This window comes from Mus caroli, chromosome 9 (assembly GCF_900094665.2).
Source record: "Mus caroli chromosome 9, CAROLI_EIJ_v1.1, whole genome shotgun sequence".
Classification (NCBI taxonomy): Eukaryota; Metazoa; Chordata; class Mammalia; order Rodentia; family Muridae; genus Mus; species Mus caroli.
In genome coordinates, this window is record NC_034578.1 from 103,077,306 (window position 1) to 103,100,359 (window position 23,054).

At 41.4% G+C, this 23,054-nt stretch overlaps 1 protein-coding gene across 2 annotated transcripts in view; it reads right to left on the minus strand.

Moving 5' to 3' along the window:
• Rbm5 (RNA binding motif protein 5) overlaps positions 1 to 22,238 on the minus strand; it is a 30,275-nt gene extending 8,037 nt beyond the window's left edge. The window contains exons 1-17 of one of the 2 annotated variants that reach the window (XM_021171407.1): positions 22,121 to 22,238; positions 20,813 to 20,878; positions 18,800 to 18,965; positions 16,769 to 16,924; positions 12,327 to 12,396; positions 11,770 to 11,843; positions 8,916 to 8,999; positions 7,650 to 7,710; positions 6,305 to 6,370; positions 5,911 to 6,071; positions 5,342 to 5,439; positions 4,472 to 4,559; positions 4,232 to 4,309; positions 4,077 to 4,149; positions 2,816 to 2,901; positions 2,362 to 2,446; positions 2,062 to 2,153 (exon numbers count right to left, since the gene is read on the minus strand). In XM_021171407.1, coding sequence (XP_021027066.1) covers positions 2,062 to 2,153; positions 2,362 to 2,446; positions 2,816 to 2,901; positions 4,077 to 4,149; positions 4,232 to 4,309; positions 4,472 to 4,559; positions 5,342 to 5,439; positions 5,911 to 6,071; positions 6,305 to 6,370; positions 7,650 to 7,710; positions 8,916 to 8,999; positions 11,770 to 11,843; positions 12,327 to 12,396; positions 16,769 to 16,924; positions 18,800 to 18,965; positions 20,813 to 20,829 — 1,455 coding nt within the window. In that variant the 5' untranslated portion in view covers positions 20,830 to 20,878; positions 22,121 to 22,238. Of the gene's footprint in view, positions 1 to 2,061; positions 2,154 to 2,361; positions 2,447 to 2,815; positions 2,902 to 4,076; positions 4,150 to 4,231; positions 4,310 to 4,471; positions 4,560 to 5,341; positions 5,440 to 5,910; positions 6,072 to 6,304; positions 6,371 to 7,649; positions 7,711 to 8,915; positions 9,000 to 11,769; positions 11,844 to 12,326; positions 12,397 to 16,768; positions 16,925 to 18,799; positions 18,966 to 20,812; positions 20,879 to 21,787 lie in introns of both variants that reach the window. The other variant, XM_021171408.2, reaches the window with a different exon arrangement.
• Positions 22,239 to 23,054: the final 816 nt, after the last annotated feature.

A 23,054-nucleotide genomic window follows, 5' to 3' on the forward strand; every position in this document is an offset into this window, starting at 1 on the left:
GGGCGCCAGATCTCGTTACGGATGGTTGTGAGCCACCATGTGGTTGCTGGGATTTGAACTCTGGACCTTCGGAAGAGCAGTCGGGTGCTCTTACCCGCTGAGCCATCTCACCAGCCCCTAGCTAGGCTTTTTAATTCTCTTTCTTTTTTTCCTTTTTTGGTTTTCTTGAGACAGGGTTTCTCTGTGTAAATTTTTTTTTTAGAAGAAATCTTTTTTTAAATAAAATTCTTCTCTCATGTATTATATCCCCTGAAAAGAAATTTTTTAGGAAAAGTTATTTTTATAAGTTGTAGTCATGTGTGTGTAGATGTGTGTGTCTGCATCTGGGTGTATGAGTTTGATAAAGGCTCTGGGTTCCCTGGATGGGAGGTTGTAGATGGTTATGAGCAGCCATGGGTGTGTGTGTGTGTGGGGGGGGGAGGGTGGCGGGGAGAAAGACTAAAATCAAGGTCCTCTGGAAGAACATCAAGTGCTGAGCGCCAGCCCCCTACAATTTTAGTTTTTGGGTTTTTTGTTTTGATATCCATGTAGCCCTCCAGCTTCTGATATTCCTGTTTCTACTTCCTAAGTGGTGGATTAAAAGTGTATACCACCGGGCTGGTGAGATGGCTCAGTGGGTAAGAGCACCCGACTGCTCTTCCGAAGGTCCAGAGTTCAAATCCCAGCAACTACATGGTGGCTCACAACCATCCGTAACGAGATCTGGCTCCCTCTTCTGGAGTGTCTGAAGACAGCTACAGTGTACTTACATACAATAAATAATAAATAAATCTTTAAAAAAAATATCTAATAAAAAAAATTAAAAAAAAAGTGTATACCACCATCCTTGGCACAAAAATCTTCCTTTTTTTCTTGTTTTTGAGAGACAGGGCCTGACTTTGTAGCCCATTGGCTGCCTAGAACTTGTCATGTAGATTGGGGTCAAACTCACAGCCTTTCTCTATTCACCAAGTACTGGGGTTATTAGAGGTTTGTATCACCACTCCTCCTGTAGATCAGGCTGCTCTGGAACTCGGTGACCACCTGCCTCTGTTCCTAACTACTGGGATCAAGGGTGTGTGCCACCACCACTAGGCTAGCACAACATCTTAATTTGATAAAACTTCCTCTAAAAATAGAATCAAAACACTGGATTCGGAAGAGGGAGGATACTAACTGGCAACAGGAATGAGGACTATGCAGCTATGCTAGGAATGTTATCAGTGGTGTGTGTGTGTGTGTGTGTGTGTTTGCTTATGCATGCATAGATCCATGTAAACATTAAGATTCAATTCCCAGCACCCACACAGTGGTTAATAACAACCATCTATTCTAAATCCAGTCCCAGGGGATCCACTGCCCTATTGTAGCCTCAATGGACACTGTACACACAGAGTGAACAGATATAAACATAGACAAAACACACATAAAATAAACCTAAAAAAATTTACAAGAACTCAAACACATTCATAACTTATACACTTTTATGTATATACAATGTACCTCAAAACAAAGGGGGAAAACCCCACAATAAAACCTATTATATGTGTAAGAGTGTTTTGCCTGAATGCATACACATGCTCCATGTTTGTGCGTGGTGCCCATGGAGGCCACTAGAGGCCATCAAATACCCTAGAACTGGAAGGATGGGCAGTGTGAGCTGCCATGTTGGTGCTGGGATTTGAATAGGTTTGTGCAAAGGTAGTGTGTAATGCTCAGCCCATTCCCTAGCTCACCTCAGAACATTTTACCAGTACTGTGTGCAATGTGTATGTGTGATGTGTGAATGGAGCATGTATGGGGAAGCTGGCTTTCTTTTGCCACCTTGGTTCTAGGGATCAAATTCAGGTTGTCAGGCTTGCATGGCAAGTACTTTTACCCACTGAGACATCCCATTAGGACTGTAAATATTTTTTAACCCTAAGTCCTGAAATGAAAATTATTTATTTGTAGCCATGAAAAAATTAATGAAAGAAAAATCTTACAACTTATCTGGATCACACAATCCTTTTAGGAAATATTTCATCTCATGCCCTGAACCAAGTTTTTTCTAGTGCTATTAAGGAGGGAAATAGCACTTACCTGTGAGTTAGGGTCATAGTAGAGCCCTGTTGTAGGATCATAATAATATCCTGATGATTCATCATATTGATAAGTAGATGTGTCAGGTACTGCTGCAAAAACAAAATGCAGCCAAGTAATTCAATGTAAGAAACTTGATGTTAATCTCTAAGCCAGTGAGCTACCGTAGGCCTCAATATTCTTTCTTCACCTTCCCAATTGTCCCTCTGACACCCGTTTCAAAGGGAGAGGAACTTTATTAACAACAAAGGCAAAAATTATGACCTTCCAACTGTCAAGAGTCCCATGAGATTGGCTTACCATACTTGGTACCAGGAACTACACCAGTAGGGGAAGCAGCGGGGGCCTGTGTACTTGTGCTAGTGCTAGGCTGTGCTTCCTCAGTCTGGAAAGAACATTAGCTTCAATGTAATTTCAACTGTAAAGCCTCTTAAAAGAACTAAGTCACTGTAATCATCTAGGAGGAGGGACTCCCCTGACAGATGCTCTGCAGCAGGATCTAGGGCAGCTCTATAGCAAAAGACATGCTGACAACTTTCTATAAGTCATGCGGAAGCATTTACAAAGTATAAATATGACCTGCTTGGTACTTTATATTTAAAACGAATGCACATACATACAATAATTTTTGAAAACTAATAAAGAAATTGGGTAAAATGTATGTAATTAGTCAATCCTGGCTCATACACCAGGAAAGGTTAATAGCAACATAGCAACAAAGCTATCAATTCTGTATTTAAGAGCAAAAGATTACCGGAGAGCCAGGTGGGTTGGAGGTCTGATTATAGAGTTGGGGACTTTGGGATACTACAGCTGCTGAGGTGGTAGTCACTGTGGTGCCTGGTGATAAACAGAAAGGTTAGGCAGAGCACTAGCACAACTGTTCATGGTAGCCGTAACACTGTAAGCTGTTTGTGTCTCTCTTTTTGGGGGTTGGGGTGTGTGTGTGGGAGGAGTAGGGTTTTGTTATGGAGTTTAAATGGTGGCCTCAAATTCATGAATCCTCTACATGGAATGTAAGTTCGAGGCCAGCCTGGTCTACATAGTGAGTTCCAGGACAGCCAAGACAACACAGAGAAACCTTGCCTCAAAAAGCCCAAAACTTTTACACTCCATAACTATGGCTAAGAAAGTAAGAGAAGCAAAAATCTTTATCTTTGGGCAAAGAAAAGATTTGACTCTTAAGACTTTATATTTTATAGTCATGGAAAAAAACTTAAAGCAAACTCTTTTTTCGATGGCAGCCTCATGTAGCAAAGGTTCATTTGGAAAGTGCTGTAACTCTGAGGATGACCTCGAACTTGTTTCTGATCTCCACCTTCTGTGTACTGACATTAAAGGCACAAACAATTCCCAGTTTTATACAGTGCTGGGGACTTAGTTCAGGCTTCATCTATGCTACATAACACTATACAAACTGAGCTTCATCCTAGTCCCAAAGACTCCACTCCCTGCAAACTTCACTATGAAGGTTTTGCACCTGCAAAACAAGAGGTCCACCAGCCTTGGACTTTAGGGTGTGTGTGCCGCCACACCAGGCTACACAACCACCATAGCTAACTACCCAAGTTTTCCCCCTGCTTTTTGGAGACAATAACTATCTGTGAAGTCCTGGAACTCCATCTCTAGGTCAGGCTGGACACTGTCTACAGAGTGCTGGGTCTAAAGATGTGGGCCATCACACTGCCTACCAACATTCTCCTACTGTGGCTCTGCTGGTGGGTGTTGCTATAGGGCCACATACTCTCTGCTGAGCTAAACTTCTGTGGTCATTCAAGATTCAACGTGGGGTGAGAAATACAGCTAAATTCCAAGAACAGTGTTAATCATAGCAGTGTCTCTAAGTTATATTGAGTCAGTATACACAATTTTTTACTGGACTTCTGGGCTAATGACAGTCTTCAACATGCCCTCTCAATTCTTGCAAGGATATGAACTTGTAGCTTTGGGTCTAGATAATATTTCCTTAACCACAGTTATTTAAACAAAAGCACAACAAAGATGATGCTGATTACCTGATGTAGCTGATGTATCAGACTCCAGTCCTCCAGCTTGCTGCTGATAAAACTGCTGGTAATCCTGTGAGTACTGAAGGAAGGTCCACCATTAGAGCTGCTATTTTAGACACAGTCTGTAGATTAGAAGCTGAAGCTCAGCTAAGTTCACTTACTTGAGTGTACTGTGTGTAGCCATCCTGTCCTGGCTGCATGTAACTGTAGTCAACACTGCCTCCTTCACCACTTTGAGACTATAGAATATCAAAAGAAAAACAAAAACAAAAAACAAAGGTAAAATTAGTATACAATAAAGATGTCAGAAAGCAATCCCTAAAAACATTTCAGCAAGCAAGCTTATGTTCAGCACAAGAAAAGCCATTTTAAGGAAAAAGACCCTTCCTCATTACTCTTACCTGAGTGGATGACCACTGAGCAGCAGCAATGGCTGTACTAGCTACAGAGAAGGCGCTGACTCGGTTACCATCTGGAAGGACCAAATCTCTGAAATTACAAAGATGTAATATCATGTGATTGATTCTCTCTGTATGTCTAAAGTTTGTGCTTCCACTGTGCCAAATTCATTCCAGCCTTTGGGGTTGAGGGAAGGGATATGTGACTCAAATGCTAGTAAGGGTGAATTTCCTAAGAAGAGGGGCCTTTGTAAACCTTTGTGGATGTCACTGATCTACTTTATAAGTGATCCAATAAGGTATGTGTTAGATGATTAGCAATGCTAGAGAAGGAAACTTTGTGTACTGTACATGTGAAGATGTGAAGGTAGGCTCACTGTATGTGGAGACTAGAGGTTGACATATGGTATCCTCTTCTCATTCTCTACCTTATTTTTTGAGACAAGGTCTGCCAAGATCTCCCTGTCTCCACCTCAGCACCAAGGTTACAGTTAGGGCAAGTGCTATCTATACCTACTAAACCATCGATAGGCTCTGAACAAAGGATACTTACAGCATTAGACAGTAATGTAATACATTAGCATGCTCTCCTGCAAGCTAAGGATTATTTCTGGACAGGCTTGCATTAACACTGCTTGAGTTTGAATAGAATGTGTTTTCAATCCATATGATGAAACCATTTCTGGCAACCATTATTAGCTGGAGATAAAGGACTGGAAGGATAAGCCCTAAGAGAAGACGACCTTTTCCCTCTTGGTCTACCCAGGGAAACTGTGTTGACAGTATGGAGCTGAGGTACAATGGCAAACATCCTTACATACGGAAATATGCAGCTGTTAAAGAGTTTGAAATGAGGACGATGACACCACTCACTTTCTGGCACTTTTTGCAAAATCAACTCCAATAGTTTTCCCATCAATTTTCAATGGAGGATGGAGACTCTGTAGTATCTGAAGCAGCTGAGAGGCATCCTGAAGGAGAAAGTAATTAAAAAGAATTAAAGATAATATCGTCCTACCATCTACTCCCTGTAAGAAAATAGAGTTATCCATTACGAAAGAAGGAGAAAGAAAGAAAGAGAGAGAGAGAGAGAGAGAGAGAGGAGAGGGAGAAAAAAAGAAAGAAAGATAGATAGATAGAAAGAAAGAAGGAAAGAAAGAAAGTAAGTAAATAAGCAGTAATTTCTTAACCTGCTTCTGGACATAAAGTCTGAGAAAAGAAACACCCCTTGGATATGAAGATATCCAGAATTGCTAAGGAAACAAATACTAAAACCAATCTAAAGCTACAAACTTCAGCTCTGTTAACTCTTTGTAGTTATACAGCCTAGAACAACTTATTTTTTTCAAAAAAGAAAAAAGGGGGGGGGGATGGGGTGGGGGTCCGGGAACACAACACACACACACACACACGAACTCTGAAAGGCCAATGGAGACCCTCACCATTGCAGAAGATAGCTGCACAAATGCAAACCCTCTGTTCTGTTGCGTCTGTTTGTCTTTTATGAGGCGAATGTTATTGACAGCTAAGGAAGCATAGGGAGATAGGGCTGTCATGATGGAATCCACCACAGTATGCGGAGCTATGTTCCGAAGAATGATAGCTGTTGGTAAATGAGAAAAATAACAATTAAGCTTTCTTACCATCAATGCTTTTTAAAGGCAGGTTTACAGGCAAAAATATACATTTCGTAGGTTCTAGCATATTTTTCACCCTGATAGGCTAAGAAAATTCCAAATATCTTCCACAGGGCAAACCAAAGCTCATTTTAAAAATGTAAGGGAGCTGGGAAGTCAACGTTAAACATAAGCGTCAAAGGATCGTGTTTGAACTCACTATCACAGTAGTAGTCCACGGACTGAGCAGACTCTGTGGTTCCGGGGGGCACTTCCTGTTCAGAGTCTAGGAGTAAAAGAGATACAAATGAAGACAGACAGACAGAGAGACAAGCGCCACTTCTTTCTTTTTATGGCCGTTGGGGGTACATGTCTCATATCAAGGTCCCTTGTGCATGCTTGGCAAGAGCTCTGCCAGAGAAATATTCATCTTCACCTCCCCAGAGCATTTTCTTTTTGTTTCCAATAGTCTTAACAAGGTCTTAGTGCAAAGCCCAGACAAGTCTTGACCTCTTGGTAATCCTATCTCAGTTTCCTGAGAACTGTGAGGATTAGAGATGAGAACCACCATTCCCACCTCCAAAATATTTTTAACAAAGAAATATATTGTAACTCTGAAGTACTTCTGTATGAGACAGTTTCATGTAGCTAAGGTTGGTAACAAACTTGCTATATAGTTGAGGATGACCTGGACTCACTATTATCTTGCTTTCATCTCCTGAGAGCCAACCCTTTTTATTTTAATCACATCTAGCAGACATTTAAAAAAAATTGATGGCAATGGTGTCTCTCTGTATGGTATATGCACATGCTGAGTCACATGTGTGTAAGTGCGGGGAGAAGTCTATGTCTGGGGTGTCTACTGCTTATTTATTTTTGGACAAGGTTTTTCATTCACTTTGAGCTGACCCATATGCAAGCTGGCCACAGTACCAGGGACTGTCCTGCCACCCAGCCTCCCCAGCACTACAATTACAATCATGCCACCATGCCCTGCCTAATTTTTTTTTTTAAATGATGTGGGTGTCGAGGGTGTGAACTCAGGTCCTCAAGCTTGTACAGAAAATACTTTAGCTACTGAACCATCTCCCACTCTCTACCTGCTACCATTTCTTAATAATATTCCTATGTAACTTAGGTCACCTTGAAGCCTACTATATATATATAGCCCATGTAGGCTTTGAACTTTTTATTCTAATTCAGCAAAACTATGAGACTCCATGATATTGTCTTTTCTTTTAGGAAATGATGGCTATACTTTAAGCTCATAATTCTGACCGCTAATATGGAATGCAATTACTGGACCAGTGGGAGATAGTACCACTATGTATTAAACAAAAGCAGACGTAGCATGCAAACCAGGCGAACAGCACCTTAATTTTGGAAAAGAATTTTCTGATCTTTCACAATCAGCATCAGCATCTACTTAGCCCAAGGTAAAAGAGTTACGTTATTATGTAAGTTCCTAGCTTAAATATCCTAGAAAGCTACATTTTTTTTCCTCGGATTTACAGGCAGTAAGTCAGGTTTAATTGCATTTTCCAAACAGCCGAATCCACGCTTACCAAACTTGTCTGCTCCACATCGGAAGCATTTTAGTCTTTTCCTGAAATTGTTAAGGCAGCACTGGAAAAAAAAAAGTTTTATCTGTAATTATTTCTTACATTAGTCCAGGCTTTCTAGTCATCATGTGGGTTAGAGCAGTGAAGCCACCAGTAACTCAATAACTAAATACAAAAGCAAAAGCTGCTAGTATGTATCCTAGACAAAGGGCATATGCCTAAAATTTCAGCATGTTACACCCTGTGAATTCTTCCAAGAAAAACATTGTAATTTGAAGTAGGATTCCACTTTCACAAAGATGAGGTTTTTGGAAGCAGCCACTAACAAAAGCTCTTTCTTATATTAAGAGCATTACATGAACTGTCATATATACAAACACAATATAACACGAACAGGAAGTTTCCCCATAGTAGACACATTCGCAGTGAGTAATCTTAGTACTCTCAAAATAATAAGACTCCCAAACAAGTTCAACACTCAGCGCTGGTGTCAGGAGCAATACTACTGTACACCAAAGGTCTAAGGGATGTCTGTTAACACAGAGGGTAATAGAAAGGGTACGTCAAAAGCTGAGACCTTAAAAATTTCCTAAGAGGGGCTGGAGAGATGGCTCAGTGGTTAAGAACACTGACTGCGGGCTGGTGAGATGGCTCAGTGGGTAAGAGCACCCGACTGCTCTTCCGAAGGTCCTGAGTTCAAATCCCAGCAACCACATGGTGGCTCACAACCATCCGCAACGAGATCTGGCGCCCTCTTCTGGAGTGTCTGAAGACAGCTACAGGGTACTTATAATAAATAAAATCTTAAAAAAAAAAAAAAAAGAACACTGACTGCTCTTTTCAGAGGTCCTGAGTTCAATTCCCAACAACCACATGGTGGCTCACAACCATCTGTAATGAGATTTGATGCCCTCTTCTGGTGTGTGTGTGTCTGAAGGTAGCAACAGTGTACTCATATACATAAAATAAACAAATCTTTAAAAAACAACAACAAATTTCATAAGCAACAAAGTGAAACACATCTAAAACTAAACTTGTAATCCAAACTCTAGGTTAGAATCCTTGATCTCCATAAAACAAAAGCTCCAGAGAGTCCAGGGATCCTGCCCTCTAATACCAGCACAGGAAGGCCAAAGAAAAGTCAGGAGGCACATAAAAGCAGTCTTCTGATACAAGCCAGTCATTGTTCTCATTTTCTTGTTAAGATACCAAACAAATGAACAGAGAGAAAAACTTAGTATATGTAATTTGGGAAGAATATATGCTTACCTTGTTACAAAGCCAATCTTCAAATTTAGGTCTGGGATTGCTATAATGCATTGCAATGTGCTTTCCTTGAATCACCAATTTTTTCTGTAAAAAAAAGAAGCAATTAGTTATTCCCATTGTGAGATATATGTGTCCATTTTCCCAGGGCAGAGCACACTTCGGAAAAATCAGTGCTCTGGAATTAAATGGACAACATACGGGGAAGACCAACCACCGCCACCTATACTCTGCCCATCCAATGCTTCAGATAGGCAGTAAGAGAATGGGATGCGGAGTAAAGGTAAACGGAGTCAGGGAGTGCTGAGAAAGCTGCCAAACACTAAACGCTGACATGCACCAGGCTGTCTCCCGCAGAGACAGAAGTCCTACTATTTAGCATTGACAGGATGCCTGAGAGTGACAGTATATTTCAAACAGAAGACAGACCTCTTCCAGTTCTGAGACTGTCTCCTTTATTAGCCCTTAACATGGTGTCCTTAGGCTTGGCATCACCTTTTCCCAGTCCCCCATCATTATATAATGTACAAGTCTTTGTATTTTCCCTTCCCCCAAATTCTTGCTTCTTTGGATGTATTCTTTGGAGGGACAAAGAGAGAGGGGGCGGGGTCTCATTTTAAAAGGGAACTTGATCTTATCTCCTTCTGAGTAAGGACTACTCTCAATGCTGCCAACTGTAAAACGGCTAAAAGGTTTTCTTGCCAAATGTGACTGTCTCCTGTCATATCCTAGGTGACTGGTGTGCTTTTTCTCCGCAATGGATCGTATTCTTGTCAGGATGAGTAACCAGGAGGCCAATGAAGTTTCTTCAGGGGGTTAGGAAAGTTCATAAAGTGTATGTATATATGTATATATATATAACACCTCATCACTTAAGTCAGCCGAGTGAGTAAAAGGGACTGCACTTTGAAAGGTCAAAACTCTGAGCTGAATGAATCAAGCCAAGAGCATCCCTGGCCCCTGCCCCCGGAGAGCCTTCATTTATAGGAGTGTCTTCTCTGTTCTTTTCACAGGAAGGGGAGTGGTGGTTGTAATAGTTGTCTAAAACTATAAGAACAGACTTAAATAGGATATTCAGATTTTATTTTACATTTTTTTGAGACAGTGTCTCATTATGTGTTTCTGAAATCTGCCTGTCTCTGTCTCTGGAGTTCTGGGATTAAAGGCGTGAGCCAACATATCCAGCTCAAATGTTTAAAAGGAGTCTGACCCCTTTACAAATAAATACCATTGGGCAATTTGGTTCTCACAAATCATGCTGTGAACTTTATTTTTGTATCATCTAAAGGCAAAATTGCATGTCTGGCCAAGTTGGAAAGAACAGAAAGGCCATCTATGCACTATGATGTACAGAAGCAAATGTAAAACATCAACATATCCCACTAGGAGGGATGTGTGCTGGGAGAGACTCCAATCTACCACTGGGTTCCTAATCCTACTGGCCTTTTATTTCTGGAGTGAATTTGAATTATATAAAAAAATTCATATTAATAAAGCTTTGTATACATTAAAATTGCAAAAACTTTAAAATGCCTTATTGGTTTTAATTTCTTAGGTTATCCATTCTGACACATATACTGTACCAAAAGTGGCTGTCAAGAAAATAGACTTACACAGGAAACTTTATTGTGACATTCTAGATTTACTAGAATGGTATTCATGGTAAAACAAATGAAGTTCTGTTTTAAGAGAGGACCGTGATGGTTGGTTATTTAGAGACAGGGTCTCATTAGGTAGTGCTTATTGTCCTGGAACTCATGCTATAGACCAGGCTGTCCTCAAACTCAAGACATTTATCTGAGTGCTGGGATTAAAGGTATGTATCACCACTGCCTGGCTTGATTTTTTTTTTTAAAAGTCTTACTCTGTAGCCCAGGCTGGCCTTGAATTTATGACTGTCTTTCTCACTCACTCTCCTGATTCTGAGATTACAAGAGTGAGTCACCATATTTGACAGGTTCTAATTTCTGGGTTAAGAAACTAAGAATATATTTTATTTTTTTGAGATAGTGCATTAAGATTATAGTCTGATGCTACAAGGCAATACAAATCGGTCAAAGAAATACCTTTATCTTAAATTAAGTCTTGCTATAAATGGTTATTATTGGCCAATTATATAACCTAACTCTTAGGTGACTCGAATCATAAAATACTGTTAAAAAACCACACATATAAATCAAGTAACTTCCTAGTTAAAGGAAGTCAATATATTGTTCTTTGAGGTTCTTGCAAAAAAAAATCTGTAAGTGACAAACATTTAACATTATTTTGACATAGTATAGAATATTTCAGTTAAGGCTTCAATAGATGATTTATTTTAAGAGGCATTCTCAGGGACATGAGATTCTTAATGTCACTATGCCTAGATTAGACAGCAAGAACACACTGATTCCATACCAATCTTATTGTTCAAAAATTCTACTTGGTCCTTAACAGCCTCACAAGCTCCATGTGCGAGGTTATGCCTCTGGTTGGCATATGGTTGGAATCAGGCGTAAAAGTGTCTGCTACAGACTTCCACTGTGTTCTCTTCACTGTCAAATGGAGTTGATAGTTCAGAGCAGGAGTAGTCAGTCGGGGAAAGGTTATACTGTTGACTCCTACACACATTTTCAGAAGGTAAAGTTCTGTCAGGTAGCCATGTTTAAAATCAGAACAAATTCTCTAACAGTCTCCTTGGAACTGTATTTACTCTAGCAACGTCAATTTTAATATACACAAAGCTTTTTTTGTTATTGTTAAAAATATTAAAGTCAAGTCACTCCTTTGGAACAAACCACCTTCAACCTTTTTTTTTTTTAAATTGTACAGACTTGTTCCATTTTCATGAATATCTAGACTTGGTGAGTGAAGCAACCTGATTGGCTTCCATCCAGCTGGTAGCATCTTGCAAGTGATAAAACTCCACGAAGGCGAAACCACGGCTTACACCTAGAGACAGCATTCAGATATAGACGGGATACTCGTGTTAGTCAGTTCCTTTATAACAGGTGAATCTCTCTCCCACTGCTTCAACACTGCGTGACAAAGCCAATTGGGAAGCAGCTTTACAAATGTGACTTGACTTGGGGATCTTCTTGATACTTTGCCATGGCAAGGAACAGCCGCCTGAATTAAATGCCACTTGATTTGACTCCACACTTAAGTAACCATGCAACCGACTATGAACAGTCAAACAACGAGTTCATAAATCTCTACTTACCGAAGGAAAAGAAAACCCCTAAAAGCAAAGTTTTTAAAACGTTCCTCAGATGCTAGCATCGTTTTCAAAGTCATTCATATTCCTTAGCCATGGCAAACCTTTCATTCTGAATTCACGTGTTGGAAGGCTGGGGTTTATCAGGATGTTTTTTAGGGACTGAGGTGGGAACGGGGAAGAGAACTCTAACAGGCAGGAACCAAGCAAGCTCTCACCTGTTTTCCTCTTCATCAGCCTCACATCTGCAGGCTGAGGGCCTTCAAAGGACTCCATCATTTCTCGAATCTGTACAGGGTTTTACAGTTAGATTAAGCTACAGCCATAAAAAAGCTTAAGAAGTAGGATTATATCAGCTGTTTAGCAAGTTTTTCACTTATACCATCCTAAAATACATTTATCTTAAAGGCTATAGACACTATTTTCATAAAAATAAAGCTAACAATCTAGCTATGTGCTACCTAGATACTTTCCTCCAGTCCAGTTATTTACATTATTCTACAGTTCTGATCATGACATGACTAAATCCTTAATCTCATGGACTTGTATTCTGAAGAACACAGGATATGTCACTGTCCTCAGAGCATATTTGACCAAGAATAAAAGAGTCAGCCAAGTTCAGGCCTCAAATCCCAATCAGGAGATGGAAACAGAGGATCAAAAGTTTGAGGCAAGTCGGGCGTGGTGGCGCATGCCTTTAATCCCTGCACTTGGGAGGCAGAGGCAGGCGGATTTCTGAGTTTGAGGCCAGCCTGGTCTACAGAGTGAGTTCCAGGACAGCCAGGGCTACACAGAGAAACCCTGTCTCGAAAAACCTAAAAGACAGATATAGAAATGCTGTAAATTAAAATTCCTGTTCTCTCTCACATACTCTCTCACCCCTAATACTTCCAATGTCATCCTTTTCTGGACTGGCCAATAAAAGAACACACAGATTCACTTTTTTTTTCTTTTTTTTTAAAGTTTTTCGAGACAGGGTTTCTCTGGCTGTCCTGGAACTCACTCTGTAGACCAGGCTGGCCTCGAACTCAAGAAATCCGCCTGCCTCTGCCTCCCAAGTGCTGGGATTAAAGGCCTACGCCACCACTGCCCGGCCAGATTCACTTTTTAACCCAGTTTTAGTTTTAAGTTTGGCATGGTTGGTATTAGCTTGTTAATAAACAAAGGAAACAGATTTTCTCTATTATTTATTGGAAAACAAGAAAAAAAAACTTATGCTCAGTTAAGATGGCTCAGTAGACAAAGGCCATCTCCAAGACTCACACTGAAACTAAAGAACCGACTCCTGCAAGCTGTTTTCTGACCTTCACATGTGTGCTTCCAAATCAATCAATGTAACAGCAATCAATCAAGTTGACTGATACCACATATGACAGAAACTGTTGGGATCCTAACAGGCACACTGTCTAGGGATACTGAACCAATTGGGAATGGCAGGAACGATAGCTATCCGCGTTTTCAAAGACTCCAACTAATATTCTAACCTTTTTCTCCTGCCAGTAGCATCTGACCATTACCAAATAAAGCTGTCTGTGTAAGGCCTTATCTAGATTCAGTATGTTTCTATACTTTATATCAGCTCATAATTCCATTCACTATACCCTTCCCCCAGTTTTCTACACAACCAAAGCATTTCTACCTCTCAAAAATGAGGTCAACTAATATCTACCCCCATGTAGCTCTTTTCTCATCTTTTAAAATTTCTCCTGAAAAAAGTTCCTGTGTTCTTCAGTTAAGACTTTATCTAGGCGGTGGTGGCGTACACCCTTAATCCCAGCACTTGGGAGGCAGAGGCAGGCGGGTTTCTGAGTTCAAGGCCAGCCTGGTCTATAGAGTGAGTTCCAGGACAGCTAGGACTACACAGAGAAACCCTGTCTTGAAACAAACAAACAAACAAGACGTTATCCAATATCTTATGAAGAAAGTCTAGACATGGTGGCAAATGTCTTTAACCCTAACACTTGGGAGGCAGACGCAGGAGGATATCTTTGAGGTTAGCATGGTCAATACCACATAGATCCCCACCTCACCCCCAAACAAAAACTTCCACACAACAATTGGCTCCCTGAATACTCTCACCATGTGCAAGGAATAAAGCCCAGGACACATCAGACTACAGAGACCCCCCAAAACAAAGTCAGTCTCTTTATCTGTCTCTGTCTGTCTGTCTGTCTGTCTCTCTCTCTCTCTCTCACACACACACACAAAGGTCTTGCCAAGACTGGTTTAAAACTCATGTCAAATCTCCATCGTGCTTCAGTCCTCAGCGACTGAGAGTATAAGCACATGCTATTATATCCAGCAATGCCAACTTGCTTTGTATGCTATAACTATCAAATGATGACTTGGCTGTTCATGTTTTTTCAAGGAACAGTAGGTGGCTTTGTACCAAGGTGACAATGAAATAACAACTTAATATTAACTGTAAACAGCCTATCCCACATTTACTATAATAGTTACTTCCAGGTTAAACATCTGTATCTTTAGATTTAAGTTTTTACTAAATATTATGACATTTATTATTTCGCTCCTGGGCAACAGATTCTGGCATTTATATCTTTAAAAAACATTTTGGGTAGTTAAGAACACTGACTGCTCTTCCAAAGGTCCTGAGCTCAATTCCCAGCAACCACATGGAGGATCACAAAGATATGTAATGGAATCTAATGCCCTCTTCTGTCATGTAGGCATACATGTAAATAGAGTGCTGATATACATAAGTAAATAGATCTTAAAAAACAAAAACATTATGTGTGGTAGTAGTGGTAAAAACATAAGCTTTTAACTCCAGTACTCAGGAGGCAGAGACAGGCAGATCTCTTGAGTTGACACCGGCCTAGGCTACAGAAGGATTTCTAGGACAACCTGGAAAAACCCTGTCATGAAGGCACTCCCACCCCAAACACGACAAAAAACATGTTTAACCTCACATTCCTTTCAGCGTACTGCCTTTCAGGGATTAGAACAATGGACAATTACTTTAGACAGAAGCTTGCTTTTAGAACTGCAATATTGTGTAAAGAAATGCACACAGCACAGGTGCTACGTGAAAACACTAACAGTGAAAGGGAAGAGTTCTGCTCCTCCTAGTAGGTCATGAATCACGACCCAGAAGGGACTCCAAAGGGAAGCAAATGCATCTCAACCAAGAACAATAAATAAAAAGCAAGTACATGTGGCTAGAAAAAAGTTAACACTTGAAATACTATTAGAAATTAAGAAATGTCAGGGTGAAGGTTCAGCAGTTAAGAGCACTGACTGTTCTTCCAGAGAACCCAGGTTCAATTCTCAGTGCCCACATGGCAGCTCACAACTGCCTGTAACTCCAGGTCCGGGGGCCTTCTGGCACCTTCAGACACACATGCAGGTAAAACACCAATGCACATATAAAAGTAAATAAATCTTTAAAGATTTATCTACTTTATGTATGTGAGTATACTACAGCTGTACAGATGGTTGTGAGCCTTCATGTGTTTGTTGGGAATTTTTAGGACCTCGGCTCGCTCCGGTCAACCCCACATGCTACAATCAACTCGGCTCACTCAGTCCCTGCTTGTTCCGGCCCAAAGTTTTATCTCATTATGGGTGGTTGTGAGCCGCCATGTGGTTGCTGGGATTTGAGCTCAGGACCTTTGGAAGAGCAGACGGTGCTCTTACCCGCTGAGCATCTCACCAGCCTCCTCACCTCCCCCCAATAAATAAATCTTAAAAAAAAAAAAAAGAAATGCCAAAGAAAGAAGTATCCTTTTCAACATGCTTTTCTGAGATTTCAAGTAGAAACTGTAATTCTGTTCAGAATAAAAAGACAGATTACTAATACTGTTACTTTCTGGCTTTCTTTATGGTGGTGTTAGAGCTCAGTCTTTGGGCTCTAAGGGTCCTGGACTGGCCTGAAATCAGCAGTCCTTCTGCCTCAGCCTCCTCAGTGTTTACATTACTAGCATACAGCACCAGGCTGGGCACTAAAAGTTAATTTTTCTTCAAAAAATTTCCAAAATCTTATGCACATAGGTATTTTGCCCCATGTATGGCTATGCACCATATTTGTGCCTCATACCTTTGAAGGTCAGAGTTACAGACAGTTGTGAGCCATCCATCATGTGGGTACTGGGATTGGACCCAGATCCTCAGCAAGAGCAGTCACTGTTCTCAACTGCTAAATCAACTTTCTAGCCCCTTAAATAGAGGTAGTTTATTATTAGTGGGGGTAGGAGGAGGCAACTCAGGTACAAGTGGAGGACTGAGCTTGGGAAAGACCAATCCTCAAAAACAAAAGTTAATTTTTTTTTGAGACAGAATATGACTGTGTAGTCTTAGCTAGTCTAGAACTTACGATGGATCCTCAGGGAGATCCTCTCTTGCTTCTACTTCTTAAGTGCTAAGATTACAGGTGTGAAGTATCATGAGCAGCTTTAAAACCTTTAAAGCATGAATTAGCTGTTCCATCTAATAGTTAATGAACAAACAAGGCTTATTATAGTCAAAACCTTTAGAAAATTCTATACTGATCTTCAAAGGTTAGATATAAATAGTACTTTCCTTCAGTCCACCACGAAAAAAAGAAATCTATTCCACTAAATGACATCAGATAGTACCATGAGACAACGAGTAAGTTTGTTGTCCCTACTAGAATGTTAGAGCTGTTTGTTGCTTCTCTTACATCGCTCTCGGTGATGGTGATAGGAAGGCCACGGAGCATGATGGTCTTGCTCTCTCTCTCATCACTGATGTCATGTCTATAGTCATGCTCTCCATAGTCCCCATCTGAATGATAGCCATCTTCAGACCGGTCACTGTTCCTTCTTTCACGCTCTCTCTGGTTCAAAGAAAGCAAAATTATAATTAAGGCCACTTCGATCTAGACCCTATGTGTCCCATATGTGCATCCCTGGAACCCAGAGAGTCCAGAATAGGATGCCAGATAGCTTGGAACTAGAGCTAAAGATAGTTGTAAACCACCATGTGGGTGCTAGAAACCAAATCTGAAGCCTCTGCAAGAATAGCTAACATTAACTGCTGAGCCATCTCTCTAGCTTTCAATGCAGTATTTCTTAAAATGACAGTCTCTTAGTTGTGAAGAATGGTTTAATAAGTCACTATAAAATAGTAACACAAAAATAGTGTCCTGGCCGGGCGCGGTGGCGCACGCCTTTAATCCCAGCACTCGGGAGACAGAGGCAGGCGAATTTCTGAGTTCGAGGCCAGCCTGGTCTACAAAGTGAGTGCCAGGAGAGCCAGGGCTACACAGAGAAACCCTGTCTCGAGAAACCAAAAAAAANAAACCCTGTCTCGAAAAACCAAAAAAAAAAAAAAAAAAAATAGTGTCCTGAGCCGGACGTGGTGGCACACGCCTTTAATCCCAGCACTCGGGAGGCAGAGGCAGGCGGATTTCTGAGTTTGAGGCCAGCCTGGTCTACAAGTAAGTTCCAGGACAGCCAGGGCTATACAGAGAAACCCTGTCTCGAAAAAACCAAAAAATAAAAAAAGTGTCCTGTTATACAAATTACTATAGGACTGGAGAAATGGCTCAACAATAGTTAAGTGCTATTTCATGGGACTCAGGTTCAATTCCCAGTACCCACATGAACATCTTACAACTGTCTATAACTCCAGTTCCAGAGGCTCTGTACACTCACTCATATAGACATCCATGTAGGCAAAACATCAATATAAGTATTGATAAACCTTAAAAGTGCAAAAAGTATAAAAGTATATAGGCTGGGGCTGGAGAAATGTCTCAGTGGTTAAGAGCACTGACTGCTCTTCTGGAGGTCCTGAGTTCAAATCCCAGCAACCACATGGTGGTTCACAACCATCTGTAATGAGATCTGATGCCTTGTTCTGGTGTGTCTGAAGACAGGTACAGTATACTTACATATAATAAATAAATAAATCTTAAAAAAAAAAAAAGTACATAGGCTGTATAACTATTTCCAAACACAGATAGGAACAAGTATGCAACATTAAAAAAGAAAGTGCTGGGTGATGGATGGTGGCGCATGCCTTTAATCCCAGCACTCGGGAGGCAGAGGCAGGCGAATTTCTGAGTTCGAGGCCAGCCTGGTCTACAAAATGAGTGCCAGGACAGCCAGGGCTACACAGAGAAACCCTGTCTCGAAAAACCAAAAAAAAAAAACCAAACCAAAACAAAACAAAATCAAACTAAATCAAACCAATAGCCCCACAAATACTGAGGACCAAGTCTATGGCCTTGCACATGCTACGCAAATGCTCTCTCCTTGAGCTACGTTCCACCCTCCACCACCTCATCTCTAAGATGTGAACTCATCACAGGAAAGAGTGCCCACATCTGTAATCCAGAACTTGGGAGGCAGAGACAGGAGTATCTGTGAGTCTCAAGTCAGCCCAGCTCTATACAGTAAGTTCCAGGACAGCAGAGCTAACACAGGAGGTCCTGGCAGAGTCGATGGTCCTCCTTGCAGCCTATCTTCTATAAGGTTGCACTGGTATACAGAGAAGCTCATGAAGTTCAAGTACTCAAAGGCGTCCATGTCATCACGGGAACCTTACATAGACTTTGGCTATTGGCTGTATTAAAGGCCCACTTCGTCTCTCGAAGTTACATTCCACTTAAGTATGCTTCTGAGCGATCAGTGTAATTTTCTAGTCGCCACACTTCTTTACAAGAAGATTGTCCATAGAATTTTTATTGACAATAGCTATTACTCACCTCTGGACTATCATAGTCCCGATAGTCATCATATCGATCACCTCTCCGATCATCGCTTGATCTTTTGTAATCCGAATCCCGCCGCCTGCTTCTAGATTCACGCTCATCACGGTCATCCCTGTCTATGATGGAACCATATCTTCCACTACGTTCTGTTCTACTCACTCTGCAAGAAAAAATAATGTTCATTTAAACATCATTTGAAGTATATAGTTTCATACAATCAGAAAAAAAGAATCGCCTCACACATCAGTTTATAAGATACATCCAAATAGTTTAATGTATCCCTTAAAACATACCACCAATGTTTAGTTTACAAAGATATCTACTGAAAGAACATACATAGGCAAGTTGTGGTGATACATGCCTTTAATCAGAGGAGGCAAAGGCAGGAGGGTGCTCTCTAGAGTTTTAGACCACCCAGGTCTATGTGGTGAGACTATCTCAAGAAAAAGGAGAGAAAACATATACACACACAATTTTAAGGAATTGACACAAAGTCAGAAAATATAACTATTAGTTATTTGGATTAAAGTTTTTGAGAAGGGAACATATTCTCAAAGTTTATTCTTAGTGTTTTCTTAAGCCTATGGTTGATAAAGTATTCCTTTATTTCCATTTCAGATAATACGGACCAAAGAGCAAGAAAGCAGTTACCTAAATCTCATCCAATTTCAGAGTAAATCTTTGTTTTTTTTTCCTTTTCCTTTTTGGTTTTTCAAACAGGGTTTCTCTGTGTAGCCCTTGCTGTCCTGGAACTCACTTTGTACACCATGTTGGTCTTGTACTCAAGAGATCTGCCTGCCTCTGCCTCGTGAGTGCAGGGATCAAAGTTGAGAGCAACCACTACCAGCATGGAAGAGTTAATCTTAACAACTTAGACTCTCAAGGGCGCCACACAAACCAGAAATGGACCAATGCTCTAGACGACCTATGTCTTCCCTCCAAGCACTGCCAGTCAACCTTTTAACCAAGTGGTTCATCTGTACACAGAAGTGGATGATTACTTCAAACTGACAGGCTCAGAAAACGTTTATTTCATATAACATTTTTTTTTTTTAGCCATGGGCAAAAAGGTACATTTGCAAAAGGGTACATTTTAATTACGCATGTTATTTGGAGCAATAGTCTGTCACAGGACTACATGATATCCTATGACATAAATAAGTCTTTCTTGGATGTCAATTTCATCTATCACAAGAACTGGCCTCTCAATAATAAGATTATGTGAAGGCTATGTTAAGTCAAATGATTCGAGGTCTCCATATCCACAGTTGCTGAAACAGCCAACAGTTTTCACCTTTGTTTAGTGTATCTGGACCTACTCCTGCCTCATAAACCACTGACAAGTGAGCTGCATCCCAGTCCTAATCTGTTCTATGTTAACTCTCTAGCCTTTCCCTTCCTCGCTCGTCTTGATGTAAGCCATGCTCCTAGACTGCTCAGCTCTGAGCCTCCCAGGCCACTGTATCTATCACTAGGGAATAGCAAGGACTGGCACTCACTCACTGCTTTGAATAGCTCCTGCCCACAGCTGGAACTTTCCATGGCCTACTCCACACTGCTTTCCTTAACCTAGTTCTTAGCCTTTGGACTGTACCTCCGACAATACTTGCCCCAAGACACTTTCCTTTCTCCTCATGTGTCCAGCAGTCCTTTACATTTTTATCCTAACTGTTAACTCTCACTAGACTGAAGCTTGTGAGAACAGAATCATGAAAGTAGTCATTTGGAACACTTGAAACACAATAGACATTTAAATATTCATTTGCAAAATAAATAATTTATTACTGTAGTTGTTGTTTTGTTTTGTTTTTGTTTTTCCTTTTTTGAGACAGGCCTTCTCTATGTAGCCCTGGCTGGCCTTGAACTCAGTGAGATTTGCCTGTCTCTGCGGGGATTAAAATCTATAAGCTGCCATCACCACACAGGGCTGAATAAACAATTTTAAACAAATATTTCAGCCCCAACTAAGCTGTTAAGATCAAAAGCATGTCATGTATTAAAACTCACCTTTTGTCTGAACCCATTGTCTCACTGAAGAGCTAGCACACTGCTTCAAAAGGCTTAAATTTTCCCCTAGGTGTGGGAAAGAGAAAAATTGCAAATTTCAGAGATCACTTAATTCAAGAACCCTACAAACTGGGATAGAAACTGTGGCTAATACTTAACAATGACTAAAATGAGGAAGGAAAAGGAGGCTGTCAACACTAAGTCATAATTTTGTTAAGAAGCAGGAAGATGAAGGGCACTTTAACATATTAAGATTATAAATTCAATAAGAAACTCAAGAAGGGTGAAGGCTTTATTTAGACACCTTGGATACTCCCTACTACAATTACAAAGCAAAAAGCTCCTGATTTTCATAACCAAAGCAACGCTATTTATTGAGATGGACAATGATTAAAACATTCATCCAACTGTCTTCGTTAATATAAAATTCAACACTAAAATCGTAACACCATCTCAAATTTTTCTGACAAAAACTTAGAAGCTGGAATGCTGATCTGATTGAAATTTACATATATAACACATCGCCTGATCTCAATCTATTTCAAGACCAAACCTTGACTCGGCTTAATATCTGTGTATCAATAACACCTATGTCTTGGACCAGCCCTGATCGACACAGACCACCGAGTGACCCACAGCCTTTCCCGTAATAAAACATCACACAGCTATGGTGCCTGTGATGTCCCAGAAACTATAGTTACAGCCATTTTTAGAATCTGGTCTTTAAAGCAAGCACTTAAGAAACATTCGTTGACTTAAAAAATAAAGGAGACATCTAGTGGGTCAAGTTCCGGGGTCGAACGGCTACGGCTGTCCCTCGTTTTCGCCCGAGATGCCCGCACCCACCTCCAAGGGAGGTTGCTCATGCCCACCTCCGCGGGGTATCGCAGCCGAGATGGCGGCGCAACTGAATCCGGCATTCAGTCCATCTTTCCTATCTTCCATCCATCCCTCCCCACACCCATTCCCAACCACCTTTCGCAGAGCGAGATTCAGTTGCAGACTCAGGGCGATGATGGCTTAAGACACTGCCAGGCGCTCCACAGCTCTGCACGACAGGGGATTCGAGACAACGTCCCAGCAAGAGACAAACAACTCCAAAGAGGCGGGTCGAGGACCGGGTTAGGGGGCGACCTATGAAAGCCAGCAGAGCCAGAGGCGAGGAGGGGCGCGGCCCTCAAGCGCTTGCTTAGTTTAGTCCCTTCAAAGACGCGGCTGAGCGGTCTCCTCTGGCGGCTGACAGGCAGACTTAAGGGACAGCACCAATGGCAAAATCACTGGGGTGTAATGGACAGCAGCCGCACTCACCCCCACAGAGGGAACAAAGCAGGAGCAGTAGCGGCTCTGCGCCCCAGAACCTCCTACAAGGTTCGGCCGCTCCACAAAATGGCGTCTCCACCGACCGTCTTCTCCTACCCACAGTCCCTCGCGCGTCGACCTTCCCCCACCTCCCATCCTACCCGCCTCTCCAGAGACGTCCAATCAGCGAGGGTGCCGGTCTGCGCGAGGGCTGCCGGGAAGTGTGGTCGCCCAGGCAGCCTGTCACTAGACCCTGCGTTAATTTTTTTGCGTATTTCAACTGCTCCATGACAAAGCTGCCATTCAGCTTCTGAGAACCCGGATGTGAACTTTACCAGCGCTTGACACACTGTAAAACGTATAATCCAGTTCGTAGAGAAGGCATACTACTGATGACTTCCCTAGAGGCTAGGTTAGACTTTGTGCAGGGGTCTCACAAATATCTTTTAACTCACCGCGTGACAATGTGCACCTGTAATTACACCCCAGACAACGAAGCAGAAGGGTTGCCATGGTTTTGAAGCCATTTTGGACAACTTCATTCTCTTTCCTTTGTCAAGTCATTAATGTCTCGTTTTACAAACATACAGAGCTAATAATTCGGTAAACTAGAAACTGAACTAGCTTGTTTTCAGAAGCCATGCCAGCACTAGAATATGAACTCCAGAACAATAGGGATATTTTGTTGTAAGACCCTGTCACAAGCAAACAAAACAACAATAAAACCAAACCTGTGAGATAGCCTCATCAGGTAAGGCTTACTGCCAAGCCTAAGAACCTGAGTTCTGTCCCTGCAACTCACATGATAGAAAGAGAACCACGCATGAGAGAAGTCGTCTAATGTGGCAAACATGGATGTGTGTTCAAATACACCAACAATGGGGCTGGTGAGATGGCTCAGTGGGTAAGAGCACCCGACTGCTCTTCCGAAGGTCCAGAGTTC